We start from the raw sequence: 19,848 nt of genomic DNA, 5'->3' as shown, positions 1-19,848 counted from the left end.
TTCTAATTGCAATTTCAAAAATGCAATGGATTTTTGGTGCATGACTGCTTTGGAAAACTACATTGATATCGCTCAATACATATATGTATATTTTTACTATTTTTTTAAAATCAAGGGTGGGTTTCAGACTTGTTTAGAGTTCCAAGCATCCCTCCTAGAAGTCTTTTTAAAATTGGTAACACCTTTGCCCCCTTTCCTTCATGTGCCTACCATTAACTTAAAACAACAAAGTATACACATTTTTAAGAATTTCATACTTGAGTTCCTAGAAAACCCTGAACAAGTACTATTGAGACAGGGTGATTTATTGCTGTTTATTTTATTGATCCTGTCACAAGACTACTTGTATGACATTTCAATGCAGGATATTTCTTGATTAATTACCAATGGATATTGGATCCAGCATGAAAACCTCTAACCTCTTCTGTCATAAACATAGATACAAAACACTTTTAACTTCTCTACCACAGTGTTATCAAAGATCCAAAGGATCTTTGAAAGAGCATTTTGCTACTCTGCTATCTAACTACTGGCACTACTAGCACACTACCAGCTTTCTGTCTGCTTGTGACATGTTTTAGAAACATGCATTAAAGAAGACTCTAGTATGTAGTTCTTAGAAACTGTTGTTTGGATATTTTTTCCTTAATATTGTATTATGTCTTGCATACCATGGTTTTCTGTATTTACTTCTGGTGGATGAATGGGGGAAGGTTAATTATTTAGGTTTTTTTTTTCTTGTTGTTGCTTGTTTTTTGGCTTTTTTTTTTTAGGTCTAGGAAGTTGTTCCCTCAAGTTTGATAGAGGATTTTTTTTTTTAGCTTTAGAATGAATGCCAGAACTTATCTCTTTTCTGGCTTGATCCTTTGGACAGAATCTGCATTTTAAAGTATCTTTTATTTCTAACACCTTTCTTTATTCTGTTGTTTAACTACATGAACTTTTTCCAGGCCTCTTAAAAATCTTTTGATTGATATAGTAATCTGAGTATAGTTATACTGCCTGCATAAAGGCTCCAGACATTTTATAATTTTGACATCTCTTAACTACATTCCTCCCTTCTATACAGCTTATCTTTTTCAATGTCATGTTACTGCAGTGGAGTTTTAAAATTCTGATTTGTACTTGTTCTCCAATGTTTTAATAAAAAAAAAAACACATACAAACATATGCAAAAAATTCCAAGTGAATTAGTAGATCAGGATGTTGGTCAGCCAAAGGCTGGACCTAAACAGCAAAGCATATGTACCTTTGGTATGCTAGGAGTACAACTAATACGATTTACTATTTGTGTTTTCAGAAGGTATTTTATTTTTTGAAGTAGGTTCTTCACGGACCTGGAATAAAATTTGAGTACTCACCAAGAATCATATATATGAGACAAAATAAGGACTGCAGAGCTTTTCACAAAGCCAATGGCTGGCTACTTCTTTCTTCCTTGAAAAATCTTAGTACTATTTCTCATTGATTAACATTGCTTCCTGAGGTTAATGCCTTCTTTAAAAGCTCCCTTTAGTTCTTCTTTAGAACTAAAGGAGAACTAAACTTCTTCTTTTAGAACTAAAGAAGAATACCCTTTAAAAAGAAGTATTCACTGTTATTAAAGTATTTTGAATAGTGGCAATGGTATTACAAAATACTGTATTATTGAAAAACAGATACCATATTTAAAATCATACTTCTCAAACTTTAACTGGCTATCTGATCTTAATGAACAAGCAATCTCAACTGTATGATAAAAGTATTTTCTACCATAGTATATTAGAATTTTCCAAGAAACTTCCATTAAAATCACAACAAACCAACATTCTAATTTTCACTATTCTAAAAATCAACTGAAATTATGGCTGGTTCTTTGTTTGTTGAATCACATTGCAGTTTGAGAAATTAGTCTTGAGAGATCCTGCTGTGTTTCTATAGCAATGACTTCAATTTACAAAACCAACTCTGAAGACAGGATCCAGTTGTCAGACACATAGTGCTCACTGAAAGCACCTACCACTGTGTTGGTTCTATGGAGAGCTAGCACACATACATAACAATAGAAAAATAAAAATTAACTTTCAAAACTTGCATTATGAAAAGACTCCACTATCACACATTCCTTTAAAAATCACAATTTTGGGCATATATTTATTTTTCATGAAAACATTCATAAGCAAAAAGGTCTTCTGTAAATATCACAGGGAATTAAAACCATTGCTTACTTAGAAGTAGCAGAATCCAGTCTGTAATTTTATTACAGTGACATTATATTTTAAAAATCATGACTTCAGGTATATGCACATACTGAAACAGACACATAAACATTTTTTATTTTTATGTAAGCAAATTCATATCTGTCACAGCCATGTAGGGTATTAAAAGAAAGGTATTTTTTATTTATGTTCAATTAATATAAACACACGCTATCCATTCACAACAAGTTCACCTATACAATATGAAATTCATATCAGGCTTTTCTGCCATGCTACTATTCTTGTAGATTCTCTTTACAGAATATTCCAACTATGAAATCTTAAAAATACAGTCACTTTAGAAATTTATAGAACATTCAGCATGCTGGTCAAAAGTAAAAGATAAAAAGAAACAAAACATTGACACAATCTTAATGACACAGAAAGATGAAGACAAGTACTTGAAGGACTGGGAGAGAGATTTTCATCTTATATTCAGTGGCAAATAATTTGTTTATAAATTCTTTATTTCTTCTTTTTGTGTTCATGAGATTCAGAAAAAAAAAAGAGCCCTAAATCACAGTAAGTCCTTACCCATGTGCCCAGAGAGCTGAAAACACTCCTGAGAGATATTTTCAACTGAATCTAAGAACCATGTGTGAAATGTCTTAATTCAAACTATGCAGAGAATATACACACCAATTTCATAACAAAAATGTTTTCACTGAAGAACTTCTGCTTCAACAACTTCTTAAAGAGATAAATCATTGGCACCTCAAAAGAAATGCACTAGACAAAGACGATGAACATCAGTGCAAAACTATATCCACAATAATCTACAGCTTGCCACTAAAACCATAACAGCATCAGCACGTTTGCCCACAAAGTTCAGTATAAGATTATAGCTCTGACAGACATGCACTACTATACAAGATTTAATACACATTATTTCAGAGTTGATGCACTAAGCTTCAGTTCTGAGACAGCTCACAGAACTAAAACAATTTACTTGATCATAATTCACAGAAGCAGAAATTAACCTATAGATTTTCTTTTGAAAATATGTTCTCTTTTTACCACAAGGACTCGCTCCTTGACTAGAAACCATTTACCCCCTGGCGATACTCAGTCAGTAGTATGTGACTGATTACTTCAGGTATTTCTGTATGTGCAGAGGCATAACACGGCACAATCTCTTTTAAAACTTCCCATATCACTTTAAGTACTATGAAATAAAGAATCAAATGCATTTAACCAGTGTAAAAATATTAAAACCAGTCATTTTAGTATTTTTTCCAGTTGGCCAAGAAGTAAAATTCGTGGGACGCCAAAGTTAAATGGGATCTAGATATTCCTAAAATCTATTTCAAATCTCTAAATCATTAGAAATGTTCTTTCCTGCCTTTCAATTTTGGTTGCACACTGGAGTCCCCTTTTTTCCTTACTGTAATCTTAAAGCTTGGAGTAACCACCTTCTTAAATATATTCACTTTTCTCCTCCCTTGTCCCTTTTAACTGTGCCCTTGTAACCATCTTATTCCTTTGCATTTGTACAAATCCTTTCCCACGGATCTATTTTTACTTAAATTTCAAGTATCATGACTGCAGCAACAGTCCATAAGCAAAACTCTCCACTCCCTATGACAAGAAGCAGCACATAGATTTGCTTTAAGTACAGGGAAAGTATTAGTCAGGCAGGTGGGGTAGCTCTAGTAGCTGCTTTCCATCAGATTTTCTTAGGATCATCAAATTAAATTCTCAACTCTGAAATATTATGTGAGGTTGCATATTTATGTTTTAAATCACATCAAGCACATAAATATACAGTAAGTGTTCAGGGGTGATGAATTTCTAGGCACTTAATTTTCAATCTTTTCTAGAGAAGTTCTGCAAATTCTTCTGAAGGTCCCATTAGACGTCAGTGTGCCATGGCCCAAACCACTTCATGGCAATGGTTAAATGATACCTTTACAACAATTCCAGAAGTCTTTCTGAGTAATGGAGATCCATTATACTGTTTTCATAAACTGCATTTTAAACAAGATAGATCACCTCAGTGGTACAATACCATACAACAGATTTCAAATATTTCTATACACAGCAACAAAGGAGTGACTTTCACAGTCACAGAGAAAATAAACTGCCACTAAGAGAAAGTAAGGGCTAAAAGGTGAGTGCAAAGATGTCAAGACCAGTAAAGTGCTCAGAAAACTACAGTGAGAAAAGACCAGTGTATGACAAAAGTTTAAGCTAAGGGAAAACAAAGACACTTGTCCTTTCAATAGGTTTGATTTCAGAAGATTTTTTAATAACATATGCAAACATTTAATTGTTCCCTCACATTTAAAATAAATATAAGGACTCTGGGCTGCAAAAGCATAAACATACCACAAATTATAAAAATTAGCTACATATAGCTATTTAAGGAATTTATAGTAAAATAAGTAATATCAAAAATAAGTAAAATAAAAAAGGAAGTAGTTAACTTGGAAGTGGTAAAAATCTAACAAGTGCTTTTTACGTCTCAGACACTATTTTTTGACTGTGGTCATACCTATGTCCATTTACCCACCTGAGTACAGCAAAACAAGCATTAGTAAACACTTCTTTCAGAGGCATTTCAGACTGCGCAGAAATGCAATACGAAAATGAAAAAAAAAAATTTGAAGAGAGATTAATAAGACTCCAGCAACTCTAGAGGCACATTTCAACATGCCAGGTTATATATCTGCCATCCAATTTCTGCATTTTTTCAAGCAGCTGAGGGCATTAGATGACACCTCATCACTTGAGCAAGCACAAAGAAATGACAAAAAAAATAAGAGATATATAAACAAACCTTTTTCATACCAGAAGACTTTAGAAATTTATAGTGGTAACAGGTTTACATTTATTTGGAATGAAAAAGTTTTCTGGAAAAAATATAGTAGTTTGGTTTCTGTTTTAACAGAAGTCCTCACATTCACCTCACCATTTAACAGACAGATTACAGTGAGGTCTGAGTAAAGAGTGTAATTTTCATGAGTTCTGTTGACATCAATGGAATTCTAGCTGTTACTAGTGGTCACAACAGTCTGAGCATATGAACTAAAACACAGGATCAGAATCTCATACGCCAATTAAAAAAATAAAATAACTAAGAAAGAATCCACTTTGCTAGGATTAAACATTTGCTGCAAATGAACAAAATGCTGCAATTCCTACTATTCCGAAGTTTACAGCTTTGTTATGAAATTCTATGAAAATCACAAAAAAATGTATTGCTGAGGAGGTATGTCTGTGTGATTGAACCTTTCAAACCTCATAAAAAATGCCAATTAGTAATCACATTTAAAGATGAGATTCCTAGGAATGGAAAACTCATTTCCAGCCACACCACAGTCTTACAGGTAGCATCGGTAGAGTGCTTATGTGAATAACAGCAAGATTCTAGTATTTACAATTGTGAATCCTGGAACAACTAAACTGACTAGATGAAAAAGAGAAATCTCAGATTTCAAATAAATTAAATGAATAGGTAGTTGCTCTCATTGCTACCAAACTAGGTTGCTCCTAAATCAGAAACAAAAAAAGTATTTCCAACAATTAAGTTATTGTAGGATGAGTAAGATACTGGGTATAGAAATTAGACATTTAAAAAAGCACATTGGGTCTGTGTATGCAGTCAATTAGCAGAAAATAAGCAACAATGGAAATTTCAATGAATTTTTTGTATCTTTAGGGGTTTTTTCCCCCTCAAAAATATTTTCCACTCTAATTGCAGCTTTTTTTTAATTCAAAGTAAGAGAAAAAGAAAAAAGTTCTCGGTCAGTATCCATTAATCTGCAAAAGTCTACACCATGTACCAAACAGAAAAGATGTAAGTAAACTAGAAATCTTTCACAGATCTTTGGAACTTTCTTTGAAATACCTTTTTTTTCCAAACAAAACCCAGTGGTGTTGCATCACACATAACTCTTCAGTGCTCTTACCACAAGCTAGTCGTATGTCAAGAACTCCATATGCAAAGCATCAAAAAGTGTAAATGTAGATTATTCCACACACTACAGACATGCATCCTGCAAGAAGCTATAAGGATTTAGATTACAGCATCAGTTTGATTAGAAACACAACTACAGGAATAAAGGAAGGAAGAAACTGTGCCAGTTTTCTGTTATACTTTGGTCATGTAGCGTTATCCCATGCGGATGTTCTGAAAACTCAGCATGCAAGTTACAAAGTTAAAAAAAACCACAAATGAACAACAAACAGTTTTCCCTGAATATTTTTGAACTAAAATATCCAGTAAAACAGAACTGCCAATATTCTTATAATCAATATTCTCATAATCTTTTTACTTTTCAAAATTAAAATTCAGTAGTAGTGCATATACATTCAAAAGATACAATAAAGACATTTACTAACAGATTCTTCAGCTGTCAATTTCTTTCCCAATACAGTCAATGCATTAGAAAACAACTGCAGCTGGGACAACTCACATAAGCCACTGTTCTTGTTCTTTTCTGTACTTCTCAGACCACTTCTGAGTAAGCTCAAGGTAAACATTTGGTTTATGGGGTTTATAATCAAGGTAAACCATCTGTCCAGTCCGTTTAGGGACAGCTTTTTCAATCTGAGTTCCCTCGTGCCATTCATTAAAAGATGTAATGGAAATAATTTCTGGCCGCACCAGAAGGGCTGCGCTGAAGGCAGTCTCATAGTACTTCCCATTGACACGGTTCCGGGTGTTGTGGTTGTTCCAAGGTCGGATGCTGGTATCAATATAGCCTGGCCCCACACTTGGAATAAACATTAAGTTGTTACTATCACAAAAGGCTTTTAAACTTGCCCAATTATGATGAGATGAGCCGTAGGAGAAGCCATTGGTGGCAAAGTACGTGTACATTCCATCAAAACCACTTCTGTGAATGTCATGCTTATGTCTTTCTTCTACAAGAAGTGCAATGAATAATGCATCATAGGGAGTATTTCGAATACTCTGGGATCCAGACACAGTTAAGAGATTTGCCCATATTTCAGGGATTGTTACATAAGAGTCATAAACATAAAACATGGGAAGAAGTCTGCCTGTGCTGGTTTTATGTCTGTAAAAGGCTGGATGGCTTCCGTATCTATAAAGCAAACAAGTATTGTTAAGACAAGACTTGCCATTTGGAAAATACTGTTGTACAATCTGAGCTGAAGACTTTTCCAAAAAATTAATTTAAAAAGACAGGACACGGACTCTGAAACACAGCACATCGTATCCATCTTCAGTCCAGTGTTTGCTAAGAATCAAACAATGACTCTTCAAAAAACCTTTAAACTACTACGAATTACTAACTGTCCTGGGTTTGGCAGGGACAGAATTAATGCTCCTAGGAGCTGGTCCAGTGCTGTGTGGTTTTTTTTATTTAGCATGAGAATGAAATTGATAACAAACTGATGTTTTTTCTGCTGCTAAGCAGTGCTTACCCTAAGTCAAGGACTTCTCAGTGTCTCCTGCTCTGCCAGTAAGGAGCTGCACAAAAAGTTCGGAGGAAGGAAGGCCAAGACAGCTGACCTGAGCTGGCCACACTTCAGAATGTCATGCCCATATATAAACTGAGGGAGCTACCTGGAAGGGGACTGAATGTTGCCCAGGGCTGGGCCAGGTACCGCTCTGTAGGTGGTGAGCAATTCATCTTGGGTTCTGTTACTCTCTCTTTTTCTTCTTTCCATTATCATTCTTAATAATACTACTGGCACACTAATTTGTTTCAATCATAAAATTGCTCTTATTTCAACCCACAAAGTTTTATCTTTTCCTTGTGATTCACTTCCCCACTGCTGGGGGATGAGAGGGGAAGTAAGGGGCAGCAGGTGGTACCTAGTTGCTGGCTGGGGTTAAACCGTGACAGTAACGTAGTGTCAAACTGCGCTACAGTTATCAGTTTCCCCTGAAGGGCAATTCTCTAATTCTGCATGAAATAAAGACAGCCTAAGCAGCACTGATAAGCAAAACAACAAGTAGCTGTACAGAATTTGTCAAGATGAATTTAAATCATTAGAGGTCAACACAATCAAACTCTATCTGCTAGTTTGTCATTATCAAAATGTACATTTTATTTAATTTAAAGATCATGTTGCTAATCTGAAGTATCTAAAGTATGCTAAATGATATTAAACAATGTTGAAAGCAATTTAAACTTGAGAACCTATGTAAAATTTGCACTTCAGTATTAAAAAAAAAACCCGGATTTTTGCAGCACTGAAATATAAACAAAGTTCTTTTCAGTCTCAGCAGACATTCTCATGTATTTTTACAAGCCTTAGTTCATATACCGAAGTCCCCTAAGCCAGCAGGTAAGAAACCAAGGACACCATTCTGAAAAAACTCACTTGTCAATGATGTACTTGACATTGTGGTACATGCTGCGATCATCTCTGTCTTTGTAAGGTTCAATATGAAAAGTGACCTGAAAGATGAAAACATAACAGCAACACAAACACAAAGTACTGCTGAATACGTGGGCACTGGGTATTAGATGAAGCAAGTACCAGTCAAAAATATAATTCCTTACAGACCAAACATTTCATCAGTCATCTCTATACTGAGAATAATCCAACCCTAATACAACTACTGCACTACTGACATTAGAAGCTTCCGATTCCAGGAAGTTTGGTATGAAATACTTGGTTTTTTTACATTAAAACAGAACATTGCTTTTGTTTACCCTAGACTACAGCAAGTGGTAATCATGCCTCAGAAAAATTAAAAAGCTACAAAACCTAAAACTTAAAATATTATCTATTTGAATGTCAAAGAACTGATAAACCAATTAAACATTTTAATATTTAATTTCTAACAAATGCTAAAGATAATGCTCCAAAGATAGTTTTCAGTCAAAATACATTTTAAGATATGCAAAATGAAAACTTTAATTTAAAATTTTATAGATTTATCAACAGCAACAAGCTCTTGGAACTAAATCTAATATAATGTACTGCTATTGCTCTGAATGTCAATCTTGGAGCTTATGGAATTCATTAACCAGTATGTGTGAATTCCAATGTAAAAATGAATTTGTTTTCAAATAGACAATCATGGAAGAATACATTACATTAATCAAAGCAACAACTTTTTCAGAAGCAATTTTAGAGTAGAATGTATTTAATAAAGTCTTTGACAACTCTGCAACAGTAAAAAATTTCTATTGCAAAGCCAATCTCCCTCTCTATTAAGTAGAAACTATAGAAAAATAGCGTCAGACTAAATCACTGAGTGACAGTAGAGGCTGAAAAGCACTATAATTTCATCTTTCATTTCCAACTATGAAAACCAGGCAAATCGAAAGGGCATATCTTGTCCCAGACTTCTATTTAACAGAAACGTATTTTGTATATTGGCTTTGGTCTACTGAGACTCCTAACACTTACCATAATAACTTGCTAGTGCAAGAATGCTTAAAAACATTACAGTGAAGGTAGCACTTCCTGCAATATCCATACGAATATCCGCATTTCAGTAATCCTTCCAAGTGGTAACAGCAGCTTCATTCATACTGCAATCATTATCACACTATTACACACTACTGTACTTTCCTTGGTAGCTTGTTTTGTTTGGCCTTGACTCCTTTGAGACTTGAATGCTAACAAGTTTTTTAGGTAAGAGCAAACTCTATTAGATGGTCAGAACATTTTGGGAAAGGATAATACCTTTTTCAGTCTTTTAAAATATTTATTATTAGACAGAGTGTAACCCGTACCATATAATGCAAACCACACAGTATTTTTAACAGTTTTAAAATGACTTCTGTATGTATTTTAATCATCCTATTTTCCTCCTGCTTGCTAAGGAATCTACAGTTACCCCCAGCGACAGGAAATTTCACTGAGAATCTGCAACTTGTGTTACCAACTAAAACCAGAACAGATGAACAGGCTGTGTTTTCAGTACACAGTACAGACAGCACACTCCAGAGATGAAATATATGCAGCTACTTAAAAGCTCAAATTTATTACTTGGGAGAGACTAAAATGAAATACATATTTTCATTATCACAAAAGGGAAATACAAGTTTTATTCTAAAAATAAACGAAACCAAACCACAAAGTCTGAACAGCATCTCTCTGACCTTACAGTTCAAGGCAAGTGTTTCTGGTACCTTCTGGAATAAAGACATTTATTCAAACTAGATATTCCAAGTCTGTCTTTATTCCTCATAGACGCTCACTCCTGACCTCTATGTTCAGGTGCCAGAAAGTTATGAAATAATGCAAAATGAAGATAAATCTTTCTCCTTTCTCAAAGGTTCTTAGTTTAAAGCTCACTGTATTTCACAGTATTTTGGAATATGTAATACTTCCCTCAACTTCCAAGACTCACTGGAAGACAACACAATGTGTTACTTTAAAAACTGTTTTCTGAAAAGAAATTAGAAAAGAGTAAGAATCCACAGCACTATGCCTTAGATTCCGCAAGCTAAAGCAAATTACAATATTTATTCTGCTTATAAGGGAATATTACTCAGGTCCCACCAAAGTTCATTGCAATTCAAAGACTTCCAACCAAAAAGAAGTGCAGTATAATAGCAAAGTTTACTTTCCCTATTGTCCTATTAAGTGTATCTAGAAATACTTTACCTTTAGGTTATATTTGTGTGCATAGTCCAAAACAACTGGTACCAAATCATCAGTTGGCTCTCCATTTTCATCAGCCATACCTGGTGGGTACCATGAAAGCACTATTACACCTGAAAATACAAAATTTGAGTTTTAAATCATATTGTTTAACATATTACAGGTATACTGTAACATTGTCATGAGTTACAATTATTGATGTGAAATCTACATAAAATAAATCAGAATCTCAAATTACTTTTTAATCAGTTACAAAATCTCAGTATTCTCAGAATATTTGCAGTCCTCTCTTTATAGGACTGCAAAACAAACGGGTTAGATCACTCGTCAAGGGAACAAATCTGTACTCAGTGTCCTTAGCCTAACACTTAAGAGCTGTTTCCTCCTGCTTTTCAGCACAGCATTCCAACCTTCGGGTTGGACAAGAGGAAAAGTGTGCTCCCCTCTAAGGCATGATAGCTACACCATGATACAGGCAGAGACTATCAGGATACATGGGGGATACATGGGTTATAGAACAGTCAGGAGACGACACTGTGCATGTGGTGAAGGAGATTCTTATCTTATGGAACTTTATTCCCTATCTTATTTCTTCATTGTACCTCTGGCTCAAATACAAAACAACCATTTATTACTAGAAGCAGTGACTTCAATCCCACAACCTTCTTTCTTGCTGCTACAGTTACTATGGTGTATCCATCCTTCCAAGCATGTGAAATTAGTTTTTAAATTTATTATCTTCAAAAATGCTTGAGTAACTCTCAATAATTTAAGGATGTTACCAGTGCTGTGGAGAAAAAAGACAACAAATAACATGTCTTCATACTGTAAATTTTTCTGATGCTCTCCAAGAAAGCAAAAGAACACATTATTCAGAAAAGCAAAACTCTTTCCTTCTGAAATAAAATGATGTCAAATAAACAGATTGGATCTTTTGGTTGCACAGCTGGAAACATATCAAAAAGAAGCTAAGTCTGAAAGAAATAGATGAAATACTGATGTAGGAATATTTTCCTAGCAATACTATTTAGAACATACAGAATAAGTCAATGTGGTTCTTTTTAACTAGGTAATAATTTAAGTAAATTAATAAATCCACTGAGCTGGGGAAATATATATTGTAAATTCCACCTATTTTACTAACATTATAACATTTCTGACCACCAATTTCCAACAAACAATTCCAAAATTATGAAAAAGAAACCATAAATTACAGTGAATACATAATCACACAATATCCAAACCAGAAATTTGTGCTCACCACACACAGAAGGGAGTTAAACTACCCTTAGGCACATTATCTCTGCATTTTATCAAAAAGAAAATCACACATAACAGGTAATCACAAGAGACAGTCTGCTCAAGGAAAGCAAAATGCAATATTTTACTGCATTTTATCATATTATCTTTTATTTCACACAAAAGGACTAAATGCAAGTGAGTAAGGTGTAAAGGACAAGCAGAACAGCAACAAATCTGGATATCCTGAATACCTCTGACAAGACCCTCTTTTACAGCTTTAGGAAATACGTAAAAGTTCAGGAGACAGAATTGCTAATCAAGGAACCTAAATTCCCATTTGCACTGGCCTGTTCCTGAGAAAGACTACTACACATTTTCTTTCCTGTGGTTAAAAAATAAAGTTACGTACCACTTAAAGAGTCAAAAAAGAAAAGTATGGACTTGACACTAAAAACAATGTCATAAATGTTCAAAACAGAATAGTCACTAAAAACAAAAGTGGACTATCACAAAAAAAAGGCTGGTGCAAAAAAAAATTTCCCTAAGCAATCTCATTAATAAAATTTACTGTAATTATCTGTAAAATAGTAGGAAATTATTACATAAGAATTGTAAAATATAAGAAGAATACAGGGAAGCACTGCATGAGACTTCTGTAGCCCCAATCTCTTATATGCCTAGAATCATTAGAAAATATTTGCTGAAAGAACCACTTACCTTTCTCTTTTTTCATAAGATTCTTGATAAAGTCTCAAAAATGGCTAGAAAAAATGCTTATGTGACTGTAAAATACAGTCATGGATGAGACATTGGGTAAGAGAGAAAAAAGAGAAACTGTAAACAGTCAGCCTCACTGTACGCGAAAAACAAAGAAAGTATAATTCTTAAAAAAAAATTTGATGATTTATGTTAGTCAAATCTAGATGGAAGAGGCCAAATTCAATTGTACTTAAATCCTTAAGTCAGAATAACAGCAGGAAAATAGTGACTCTATAAATATCAGTTATGTTATAAAGAGTGTCACAGGAAGTCTGAACTACTCATTCACGTTGCTGAGTTTTAAATGGAAAACTAACTGAAGATATTAAAAAAACTGATTATGCAAAGCATTTTCCTAATACTTGGTACCCATTCCACCAGCAGTTCAACTTTTTTAGACATCTGTATTGAGAGGATGAGAAAGATCACATATTCTTCTAAAGTGCAAGTGCCCCCCTTGCCTTCATCACACTATCATAAATTATTTTGTCCTAGATAAGACCAAAACAGTGCTTGTATCTGAGGCAGCTTGTATCTGAGATTTTTCTATAACAGTCTTGTTACTCCTGTTGATGGAGTTATATCACTGAAGAGGGTGAGAAATTTCCTGTTTGTATTAACCCTTGGATAAAATAAAGGTTAGGTTAAAATCCACAAGATGACAACAACCAAGAAGTAAACACTACACAAGTAAACATCACTAATGAAAATATAACAATTACGTTAACCTTAATGATTAGGTGAATGAAGGAGATTCAATACAAGGTCATTAGCAGTATCAATCAATAATGCTACGAGCTTTGGTCATGTTGTTCCAACTATATTTACAGAAGCTACTCAGAGTTTAGTATTAGCCTATATGACTGCTTATTGCAAAGAAGATTAACATAAAAAGGACCATAAAGCCCAACAACAAGGAACGACATAAAAAAAAATTTGATTCTTATGTATACAGTTCACCTTATTTAGAAAAAGGGAACACCAATTTATACTGAAAGAAGATACTTTTGGACAGTAATGAATTAATACATAATTGTTATTTCACACACAGCATTCAGAGAAAAAAAACCTACTCATATTTGAACATGCTGCTCCTTAACCGTATTTGTGTGATTTACTGAAACCTGTTCTTTAAACTGAAGTATTCATCTCCAAAAATAAAATATACAGACAATGTATTCCAGTCCAGGTTTCTGTTTTTTCATTTATGATATCAGTGTTTAGCAGTAAGTCATGAAAAACATGTACCTAAAGTATTACAAACACCATTCTTACGTTTCTGTGTCATCAGACACAGCCCTGAAGATGTGGGTTTCAGCTGGGGTTAAAACTCAGAGATATAAAGACATTTACTAGTTTCAGACCTTTCCTGAATTACACAGAAAAGCAGGATAGCTCAGTTGCCCTTATGCACAGATGTAAGGCTGGATAAATGAACAACATGCTGAAACGTTAACATTCATTACCAGTTGAAGCTGTACGCATTTGCTTCATGTGGGCTTCTATGACAGTAGGGTCTTTGGAACTGTAAGATCCAAGTTCTGGATAAAAGTTGGCCCCAATGTCCTCAGGAGGATTATGCCTTCCCTTCGGATAATTGTTTGCAATTTTGGGATCCCAATGTGGCAATAGTGGATGATTCCAGTGAATATATTTACCATCAAACTGTGGATTCCCATACCAAGTATAGTAGAATATGTGAAAGTTATAATTAGGAGAAGAAAGCTCCTCTTCCAGCTTTTTTACTGGAGACATAGATGCTTTCATAGTATTAACAGCAATACTATGCAAATTACTGACACGTGTTACAGTATCTCCTTGAGCCCTATTTAGCAAGTTCTGTTTACTGTCTAAGAGCACTGTCCGTTGTTGAAGCTCTGGCAACAAACCAAGTCCAAATGGATCCCCAAAGCCAGCTCTGTCAGGTCTCAGAGTCTTCAAAGCCATCATTATGGAGCAAATAAACAAAATAAAAAGCAACAAAATGATGCATGTTCTTCTGCGAAATCTTGCCATGATGTCATAGTTCAGAATCCCAACAGAAGGATTTTGGCCGGAACTGATCAAAAGACAAATATTTTCAAGTCAGATTTCTTATTACCTACTATTCAGCAGTATGAAATGCTTCATAAAATCTCTATATAATAAAAATAACAAGAGACAAATGTGATGCATACACTGACCATAGAACTAACAGGCTTTGTGGAGGGTGGGGCACACAAACAAAATCCCATTTCTTTCTTTGAGAACATGTGTCACATTCTGAGGTTCTAACACCAAGGACTCATATATTTTTTAAAGTATTTTACATTTGAACTTAAGCTTTATCCTCACCCAGATAAATCCCATGAAATGGAAATTCTGGTTACATTATTATGTTTTGAACTATTATGTTTTGCAAGTGCTATTCAGGTAGAATTAATAAAGACAATAGAAGAAAAAAGCAGAACCTGTGAAAGGAGAATAAAATAACAGAACAAGAGTAAAAAACAAAATAGGGTATGACAGAACTACAGCTTATACTCAGAATACAGGTTTCATTTACTAACCTATTTACTGGCTTGAAACCAAGCACTTTGTGTTCTGCTAACCAATATATTAACAAAATACTCAAAACTAAATAACAAACAAACCCCTAAAACCACTAAACAACAAAAACTAAATTTGAAACCATGATGCTTTACAACTTTACAGATCTAGAATTTTAAATTCTTTTCTGAATCATGTAAGCAGACAACAGCATAGCATTAAGGATGTGGCTCAAGCAGAAAGCCTGCAAGTGAGCTGCTGGCAGCCAGTTAGTACAATGTCACAGCTGCCTGACACTTCATGTAATGCTCCAGAGCTAAATTCAAAACAAGACCAGTGGTACACAGCAAGATTTGAACCATGAAACCAGGGGGAAGAAAATCAATATAATGGAAGGCCTGATTATTTTATTTATAACTTAAATTCCTGTACAACATTATCACAAGAGAACCAGAGAAAAGGATTAACAAAATTTAGGTTACCACAGAATTATAGGGAAAAAGATTATGCATAAAACTGGCAGCACTAAACTGGAAAATCTAAGAATAAATTTATGATCTAAGGGTCATTATACACAGTATAGTTGTGATATGTATTTCTATCACTGACCTCCGAATTTTAAAATCTTATTTTAATTTACTGAGATATACACAGGTAGTTTTAAAATACTTGTAAATTATTTGACCTTAGTTTCCTGCCAGTGTTATAGTGCATTAACACAGAGCTCAGTTCTCACAATATGCTGCTTAATACTGCTATGATAATTTTAGATAAGCAATTTTAGAATATTTTTTTAACAATACAGCCTGAATTGGATTAGCACTATAACACTTCCATTTCCAATATTAATCCATTCATCCTACTGTCTGTTATAACTTCAGGGATTCATTTGGTTTTCACAGTAAGGTCATTCATTTCCTTTAAGAGCAAAACCCAGTTAACATTTCAAAAACAAACAACAAAATCCCAATGCACTTTTACCTTGTTAGAGAGTGAAGTCAGTTGAATCAGTTGAATGAGAATCTCAGCACTAAAGCCAAGAAAGAACAGATGGAACAAGGCAATACTATGAAAATGATGTTGTTCATTTTGCCCAACTGGATTCTGAAACCATACATTTGGCTACTGCCAGGGAAAATGATTTTCCAGTATAAATGCTTACAGGATTTCACACCGCTTTACGTCAAATTACAGGGTTCTTTTTCTATGGCTAACAAATCCATTCCCATGACTTTAGAATTCTGTCAGAGATTGTTTGAAGTACAGAGCATCTTACTTCAATAAGAAATTAATTTTAAATACACTCAAACTGCTCCTGATATTTTTCATTACCTTTTCAGTCTTTTTCCTAGTATATTATGCTACCTCTACCTGGTAATTTAACTCAATTTTCAGATTAGATAAACTTAAGTTTTCTGAAGGGTTAGGATTTTTTTTAAAGGAAACAATATTATTCATCTGACTAATGTATTAATATATGCCATTTAATTTAAATTAAATGCCACTGATCTTCATTAAACAACACACAGGACTGTCAGAGAAAAACTGTATCTCCAATTATTACTTTATCTCTTCTGTGAAAAAGAATTCATGACTGCAATGTCAAAAGGTTTGCAATTTGTCACTTGCGTTTTCCTATTCCATTTCAGAGAAGCTGTTCCTTTTTATTCTTGGTTGACATATCAGCTACTCAATGCCTCCTGTTCAGATCATGACTTCACTACCATTAAGTAATTCGTCTGAAGTGTCAGGAATTGATCTTGGTGCTCCACATTATTATTTTAACAAGTATTTTTTTACACGCAATATTCACCATTGAAGTATACTAAAAAATCAGCAGAGTGCCCACTAGCATTTGATTAGCGTTGAGACAGACCTTGGTCTACCATATCATATTATGAACTTCTGCTATGCTTACACAGAGACTCAGTATCAAAGTGAAAAATTTCTAGAACAAGTAAGCGATATCTATGGTAAAGGCTTGTGTTTTGGGGACACATTGGTCTCAATGATGATAACATAATTCAGACCTGGCATAGACACCTATACTGTACAAGCTGCATCGAAGGGGTACAGGTTGGCAGTGCTTCACATGTCATTTAATCTTGTTCAGATCTACTTTTCAGAGACAGTGACAGATAAACTACCCTCATCAGCGCTAGTGCCACAGCAGAATGGCAATACTGGCGAAAGAGACTGAGCAAACATGCCTGTGAAACAGCTACATGAAGTTATGCCTATCCTTGGAAGCAGAAAAACGTTAAAAATGCATTTCTGACTCAACAGTCATTAGACAAAGCATAGCTGTGATTTTGCATTTGTCATGGACATTCAAATTTTAGAGTCTGACTGCAATTTACTGAGGCACAGCTCACTCCTATAGACTTAGCAAATATCTTGCCTTGGACTTTTGGGCGCACTTGGATCTAACAGCAATTGACTTTCTCAGTAGCAAAAAGGCTGAATAACTTCAGCTTTATGAAGGTTAAGATCTTACATGCAGCTACCCTGACTCAGAAGCTTTTGGATTCAAACTTCATGTTTGTTGACACATATAGGTGCACCAGACAAAAATGCAAGCAGTTTGGGCTCTTTCTCTTGCCTACTCAATGAATTTTAAAAGAAGAAAAAACCTATCGGTAACAGGTCAGAGTTTCTCCTTTAATGAATACAGATAGTAGTTTCCTTCATAACATGAGAAGAATATGAAGCTTTACTGGGAAAAGTTAAAACCTGTATTTCCTCAACACCTAGTTCTCTTCTTGAAAAAAACCCAAAACATCTGACACAATGTTTTACTTTTTAGTTTGTAAGCAACTATACAGAATTAAAAGCACAAAATACATGTAAGTCTATCCCATTATGATCATCTCTGTTCCAAATTAATTTGGGTTTCTTGGTAATAAATAGCATGAAATTCATCACAGTAGGCAAAATTTCCAGATGCTCTTCTTAAAACAATTCCTTCATGAAGAAAGAAAAAGAAGGGTCTATGAAAAAATCTGAAGTATTTTCCTAACTGTTCCACACAATCAACTGAATGTCTCAAGCTCTTACGTAACAGCGATTTTTTTTTTCTCCCCCACTACTGCTTTTTATACCCTTAAGTTACTGTGCAGGGAAACCTTCTGTTTGACCTTTCCACTATATGAAGAAAAAAGCACACAGATGTACAGATGATGAGCTTTTCTCCCCCTGGCATGTTTCCCCAAAAAAGAATGTTTCTTTAGTCAGAGAAGAAAAAGCAATTTTAAAAAAGTGGTTGGAAGTGATGACAGTGCTTAATTACTCAAGATAATTTTGGTTAGGCAACTCAAGTTTCAGTGCCCTGCCCAGTGGGTTGCTTTTTTCAGTTTTACAAATTCCAAAAGAGAAATACACTATGCAAAGAATTAGTTTAAGATAAAAAAGATTTATCTAGTTTAGCAAGAATCAGCAAATACTATAATTTATTTGCTCTGATGTTCCTTAACCACAACAAATGGAAATGCAATATAGGGGAGAGCTCTGAAAATCTGATTTTATTGATCAGGTCATCCAGAAGCCACTGAGGCTGGTAGCTCATGGACGGGATCAAAGCTTCTCAGCTATCTAAAGTGGAGAAAACGCTTCTCAGTTATCCAAACTTAGTTTCTACTAATTTTTTCCAGCTCAAAGAAACAGAAAACTCTGAAGTGACAGATCAGCTCTAGATCTAGACCTTAAAGCCCTGATTCTGGAGCTACAGTGCAGATGTGCACCTAAAAACACTAATTCAGTTTCCAAGAGATTGACCAGGTGAGGACTGGTAAAAGTGTTAAAAGCACCATATTTACACAGCATATTCTGATCTGGAGACCACGAAGAGTAAAAAGCAACAGAAGCTGACCATACATGTGGGAAACTCTTCTAGTATTTCTAGTATTAGAAAGAACCAGGGAACTTCTCAAAAGCTCTCTGTATATGAAAAGTCTTTTTCTAAACCCTTTTCTAAAAAATAGTTTGAAAATCATTAAAGATGTAAGAAAACATGAGGTATAACATGTACACACTTCACAGCTGTGTTACATGATAAAAAGGTATCTTTTTAAACACTTCCAATAATATAAGATTTCTTTTTGGTCTACCCAATTTAAAAAAAGGTATTTTAAATCTGACAACCAGAAAATTGAAATTGTGATTTGAACTTAAGAAAGACAGCAGCAGGAACAAAACACAATCCTTCTGGACTCTTTGCTGTAAAAGTGGTAAGAGAGCCTCCAGCATTTACAGCATTTGCCTTCAACATGCCAGCCTTCTCCTGCTTGGAAAGGACATGGGAACACACAGCTAACTCTGGGCGGCTGCACGCCACGAGAAGAAAGCGACCTTTAGCCGGTGCTCACCGGGAGCTGCCCGGGGCACTTCACAGCCAGGCTGCCGGACAAGAGTTGAAGGCAAGGGCTGGCAGCAGACCCAGCTCGCTGCGGTGCTCCCATCCCCTGAGCAAGGCACCGAGTTCCGAGCGCTCACACTTCTCTCCCACTCCGCGGAACCAAGCGCCAGCCCCCGCCACCAGACG

General features: G+C 34.9%; 1 protein-coding gene across 1 annotated transcript; it reads right to left on the bottom strand.

Annotated features, from left to right (window-relative positions):
- Positions 1–2,105: 2,105 nt before the first annotated feature.
- On the bottom strand, positions 2,106–19,797 carry MANEA (mannosidase endo-alpha). Its single transcript, XM_005418333.2, has 5 exons — positions 19,673–19,797; positions 14,246–14,838; positions 10,782–10,891; positions 8,538–8,614; positions 2,106–7,288 (listed from the first exon to the last, which is right to left on the bottom strand). Exons 2-5 carry the CDS (start codon positions 14,793–14,795, stop codon positions 6,652–6,654), a joined length of 1,374 nt encoding a protein of 457 aa, XP_005418390.1. The 5' UTR covers positions 14,796–14,838; positions 19,673–19,797; the 3' UTR covers positions 2,106–6,651.
- Between the last annotated feature and the right edge of the window lie 51 nt (positions 19,798–19,848).

This window comes from Geospiza fortis, unplaced genomic scaffold, assembly GCF_000277835.1.
Source record: "Geospiza fortis unplaced genomic scaffold, GeoFor_1.0 scaffold53, whole genome shotgun sequence".
NCBI classification, from domain to species: Eukaryota; Metazoa; Chordata; class Aves; order Passeriformes; family Thraupidae; genus Geospiza; species Geospiza fortis.
This window is presented reverse-complemented; position numbering and strand designations above follow the sequence as displayed.

What these genes read in the sequence shown, in the direction of transcription:
- MANEA (XM_005418333.2), bottom strand. Translation starts at nt 14,795, where the DNA reads ATGGCAAGATTTCGCAGAAGAACATGCATCATTTTGTTGCTTTTTATT. An exon ending in AATGCGTACAGCTTCAACTG is followed by an intron (nt 10,892 to 14,245) that starts GTAATGAATGTT and finishes TTGTATTTTCAG; the next exon opens with GTGTAATAGTGCTTTCATGG. An exon ending in GTCAAGTACATCATTGACAA is followed by an intron (nt 7,289 to 8,537) that starts GTGAGTTTTTTC and finishes TTTGCTTTATAG; the next exon opens with ATACGGAAGCCATCCAGCCT.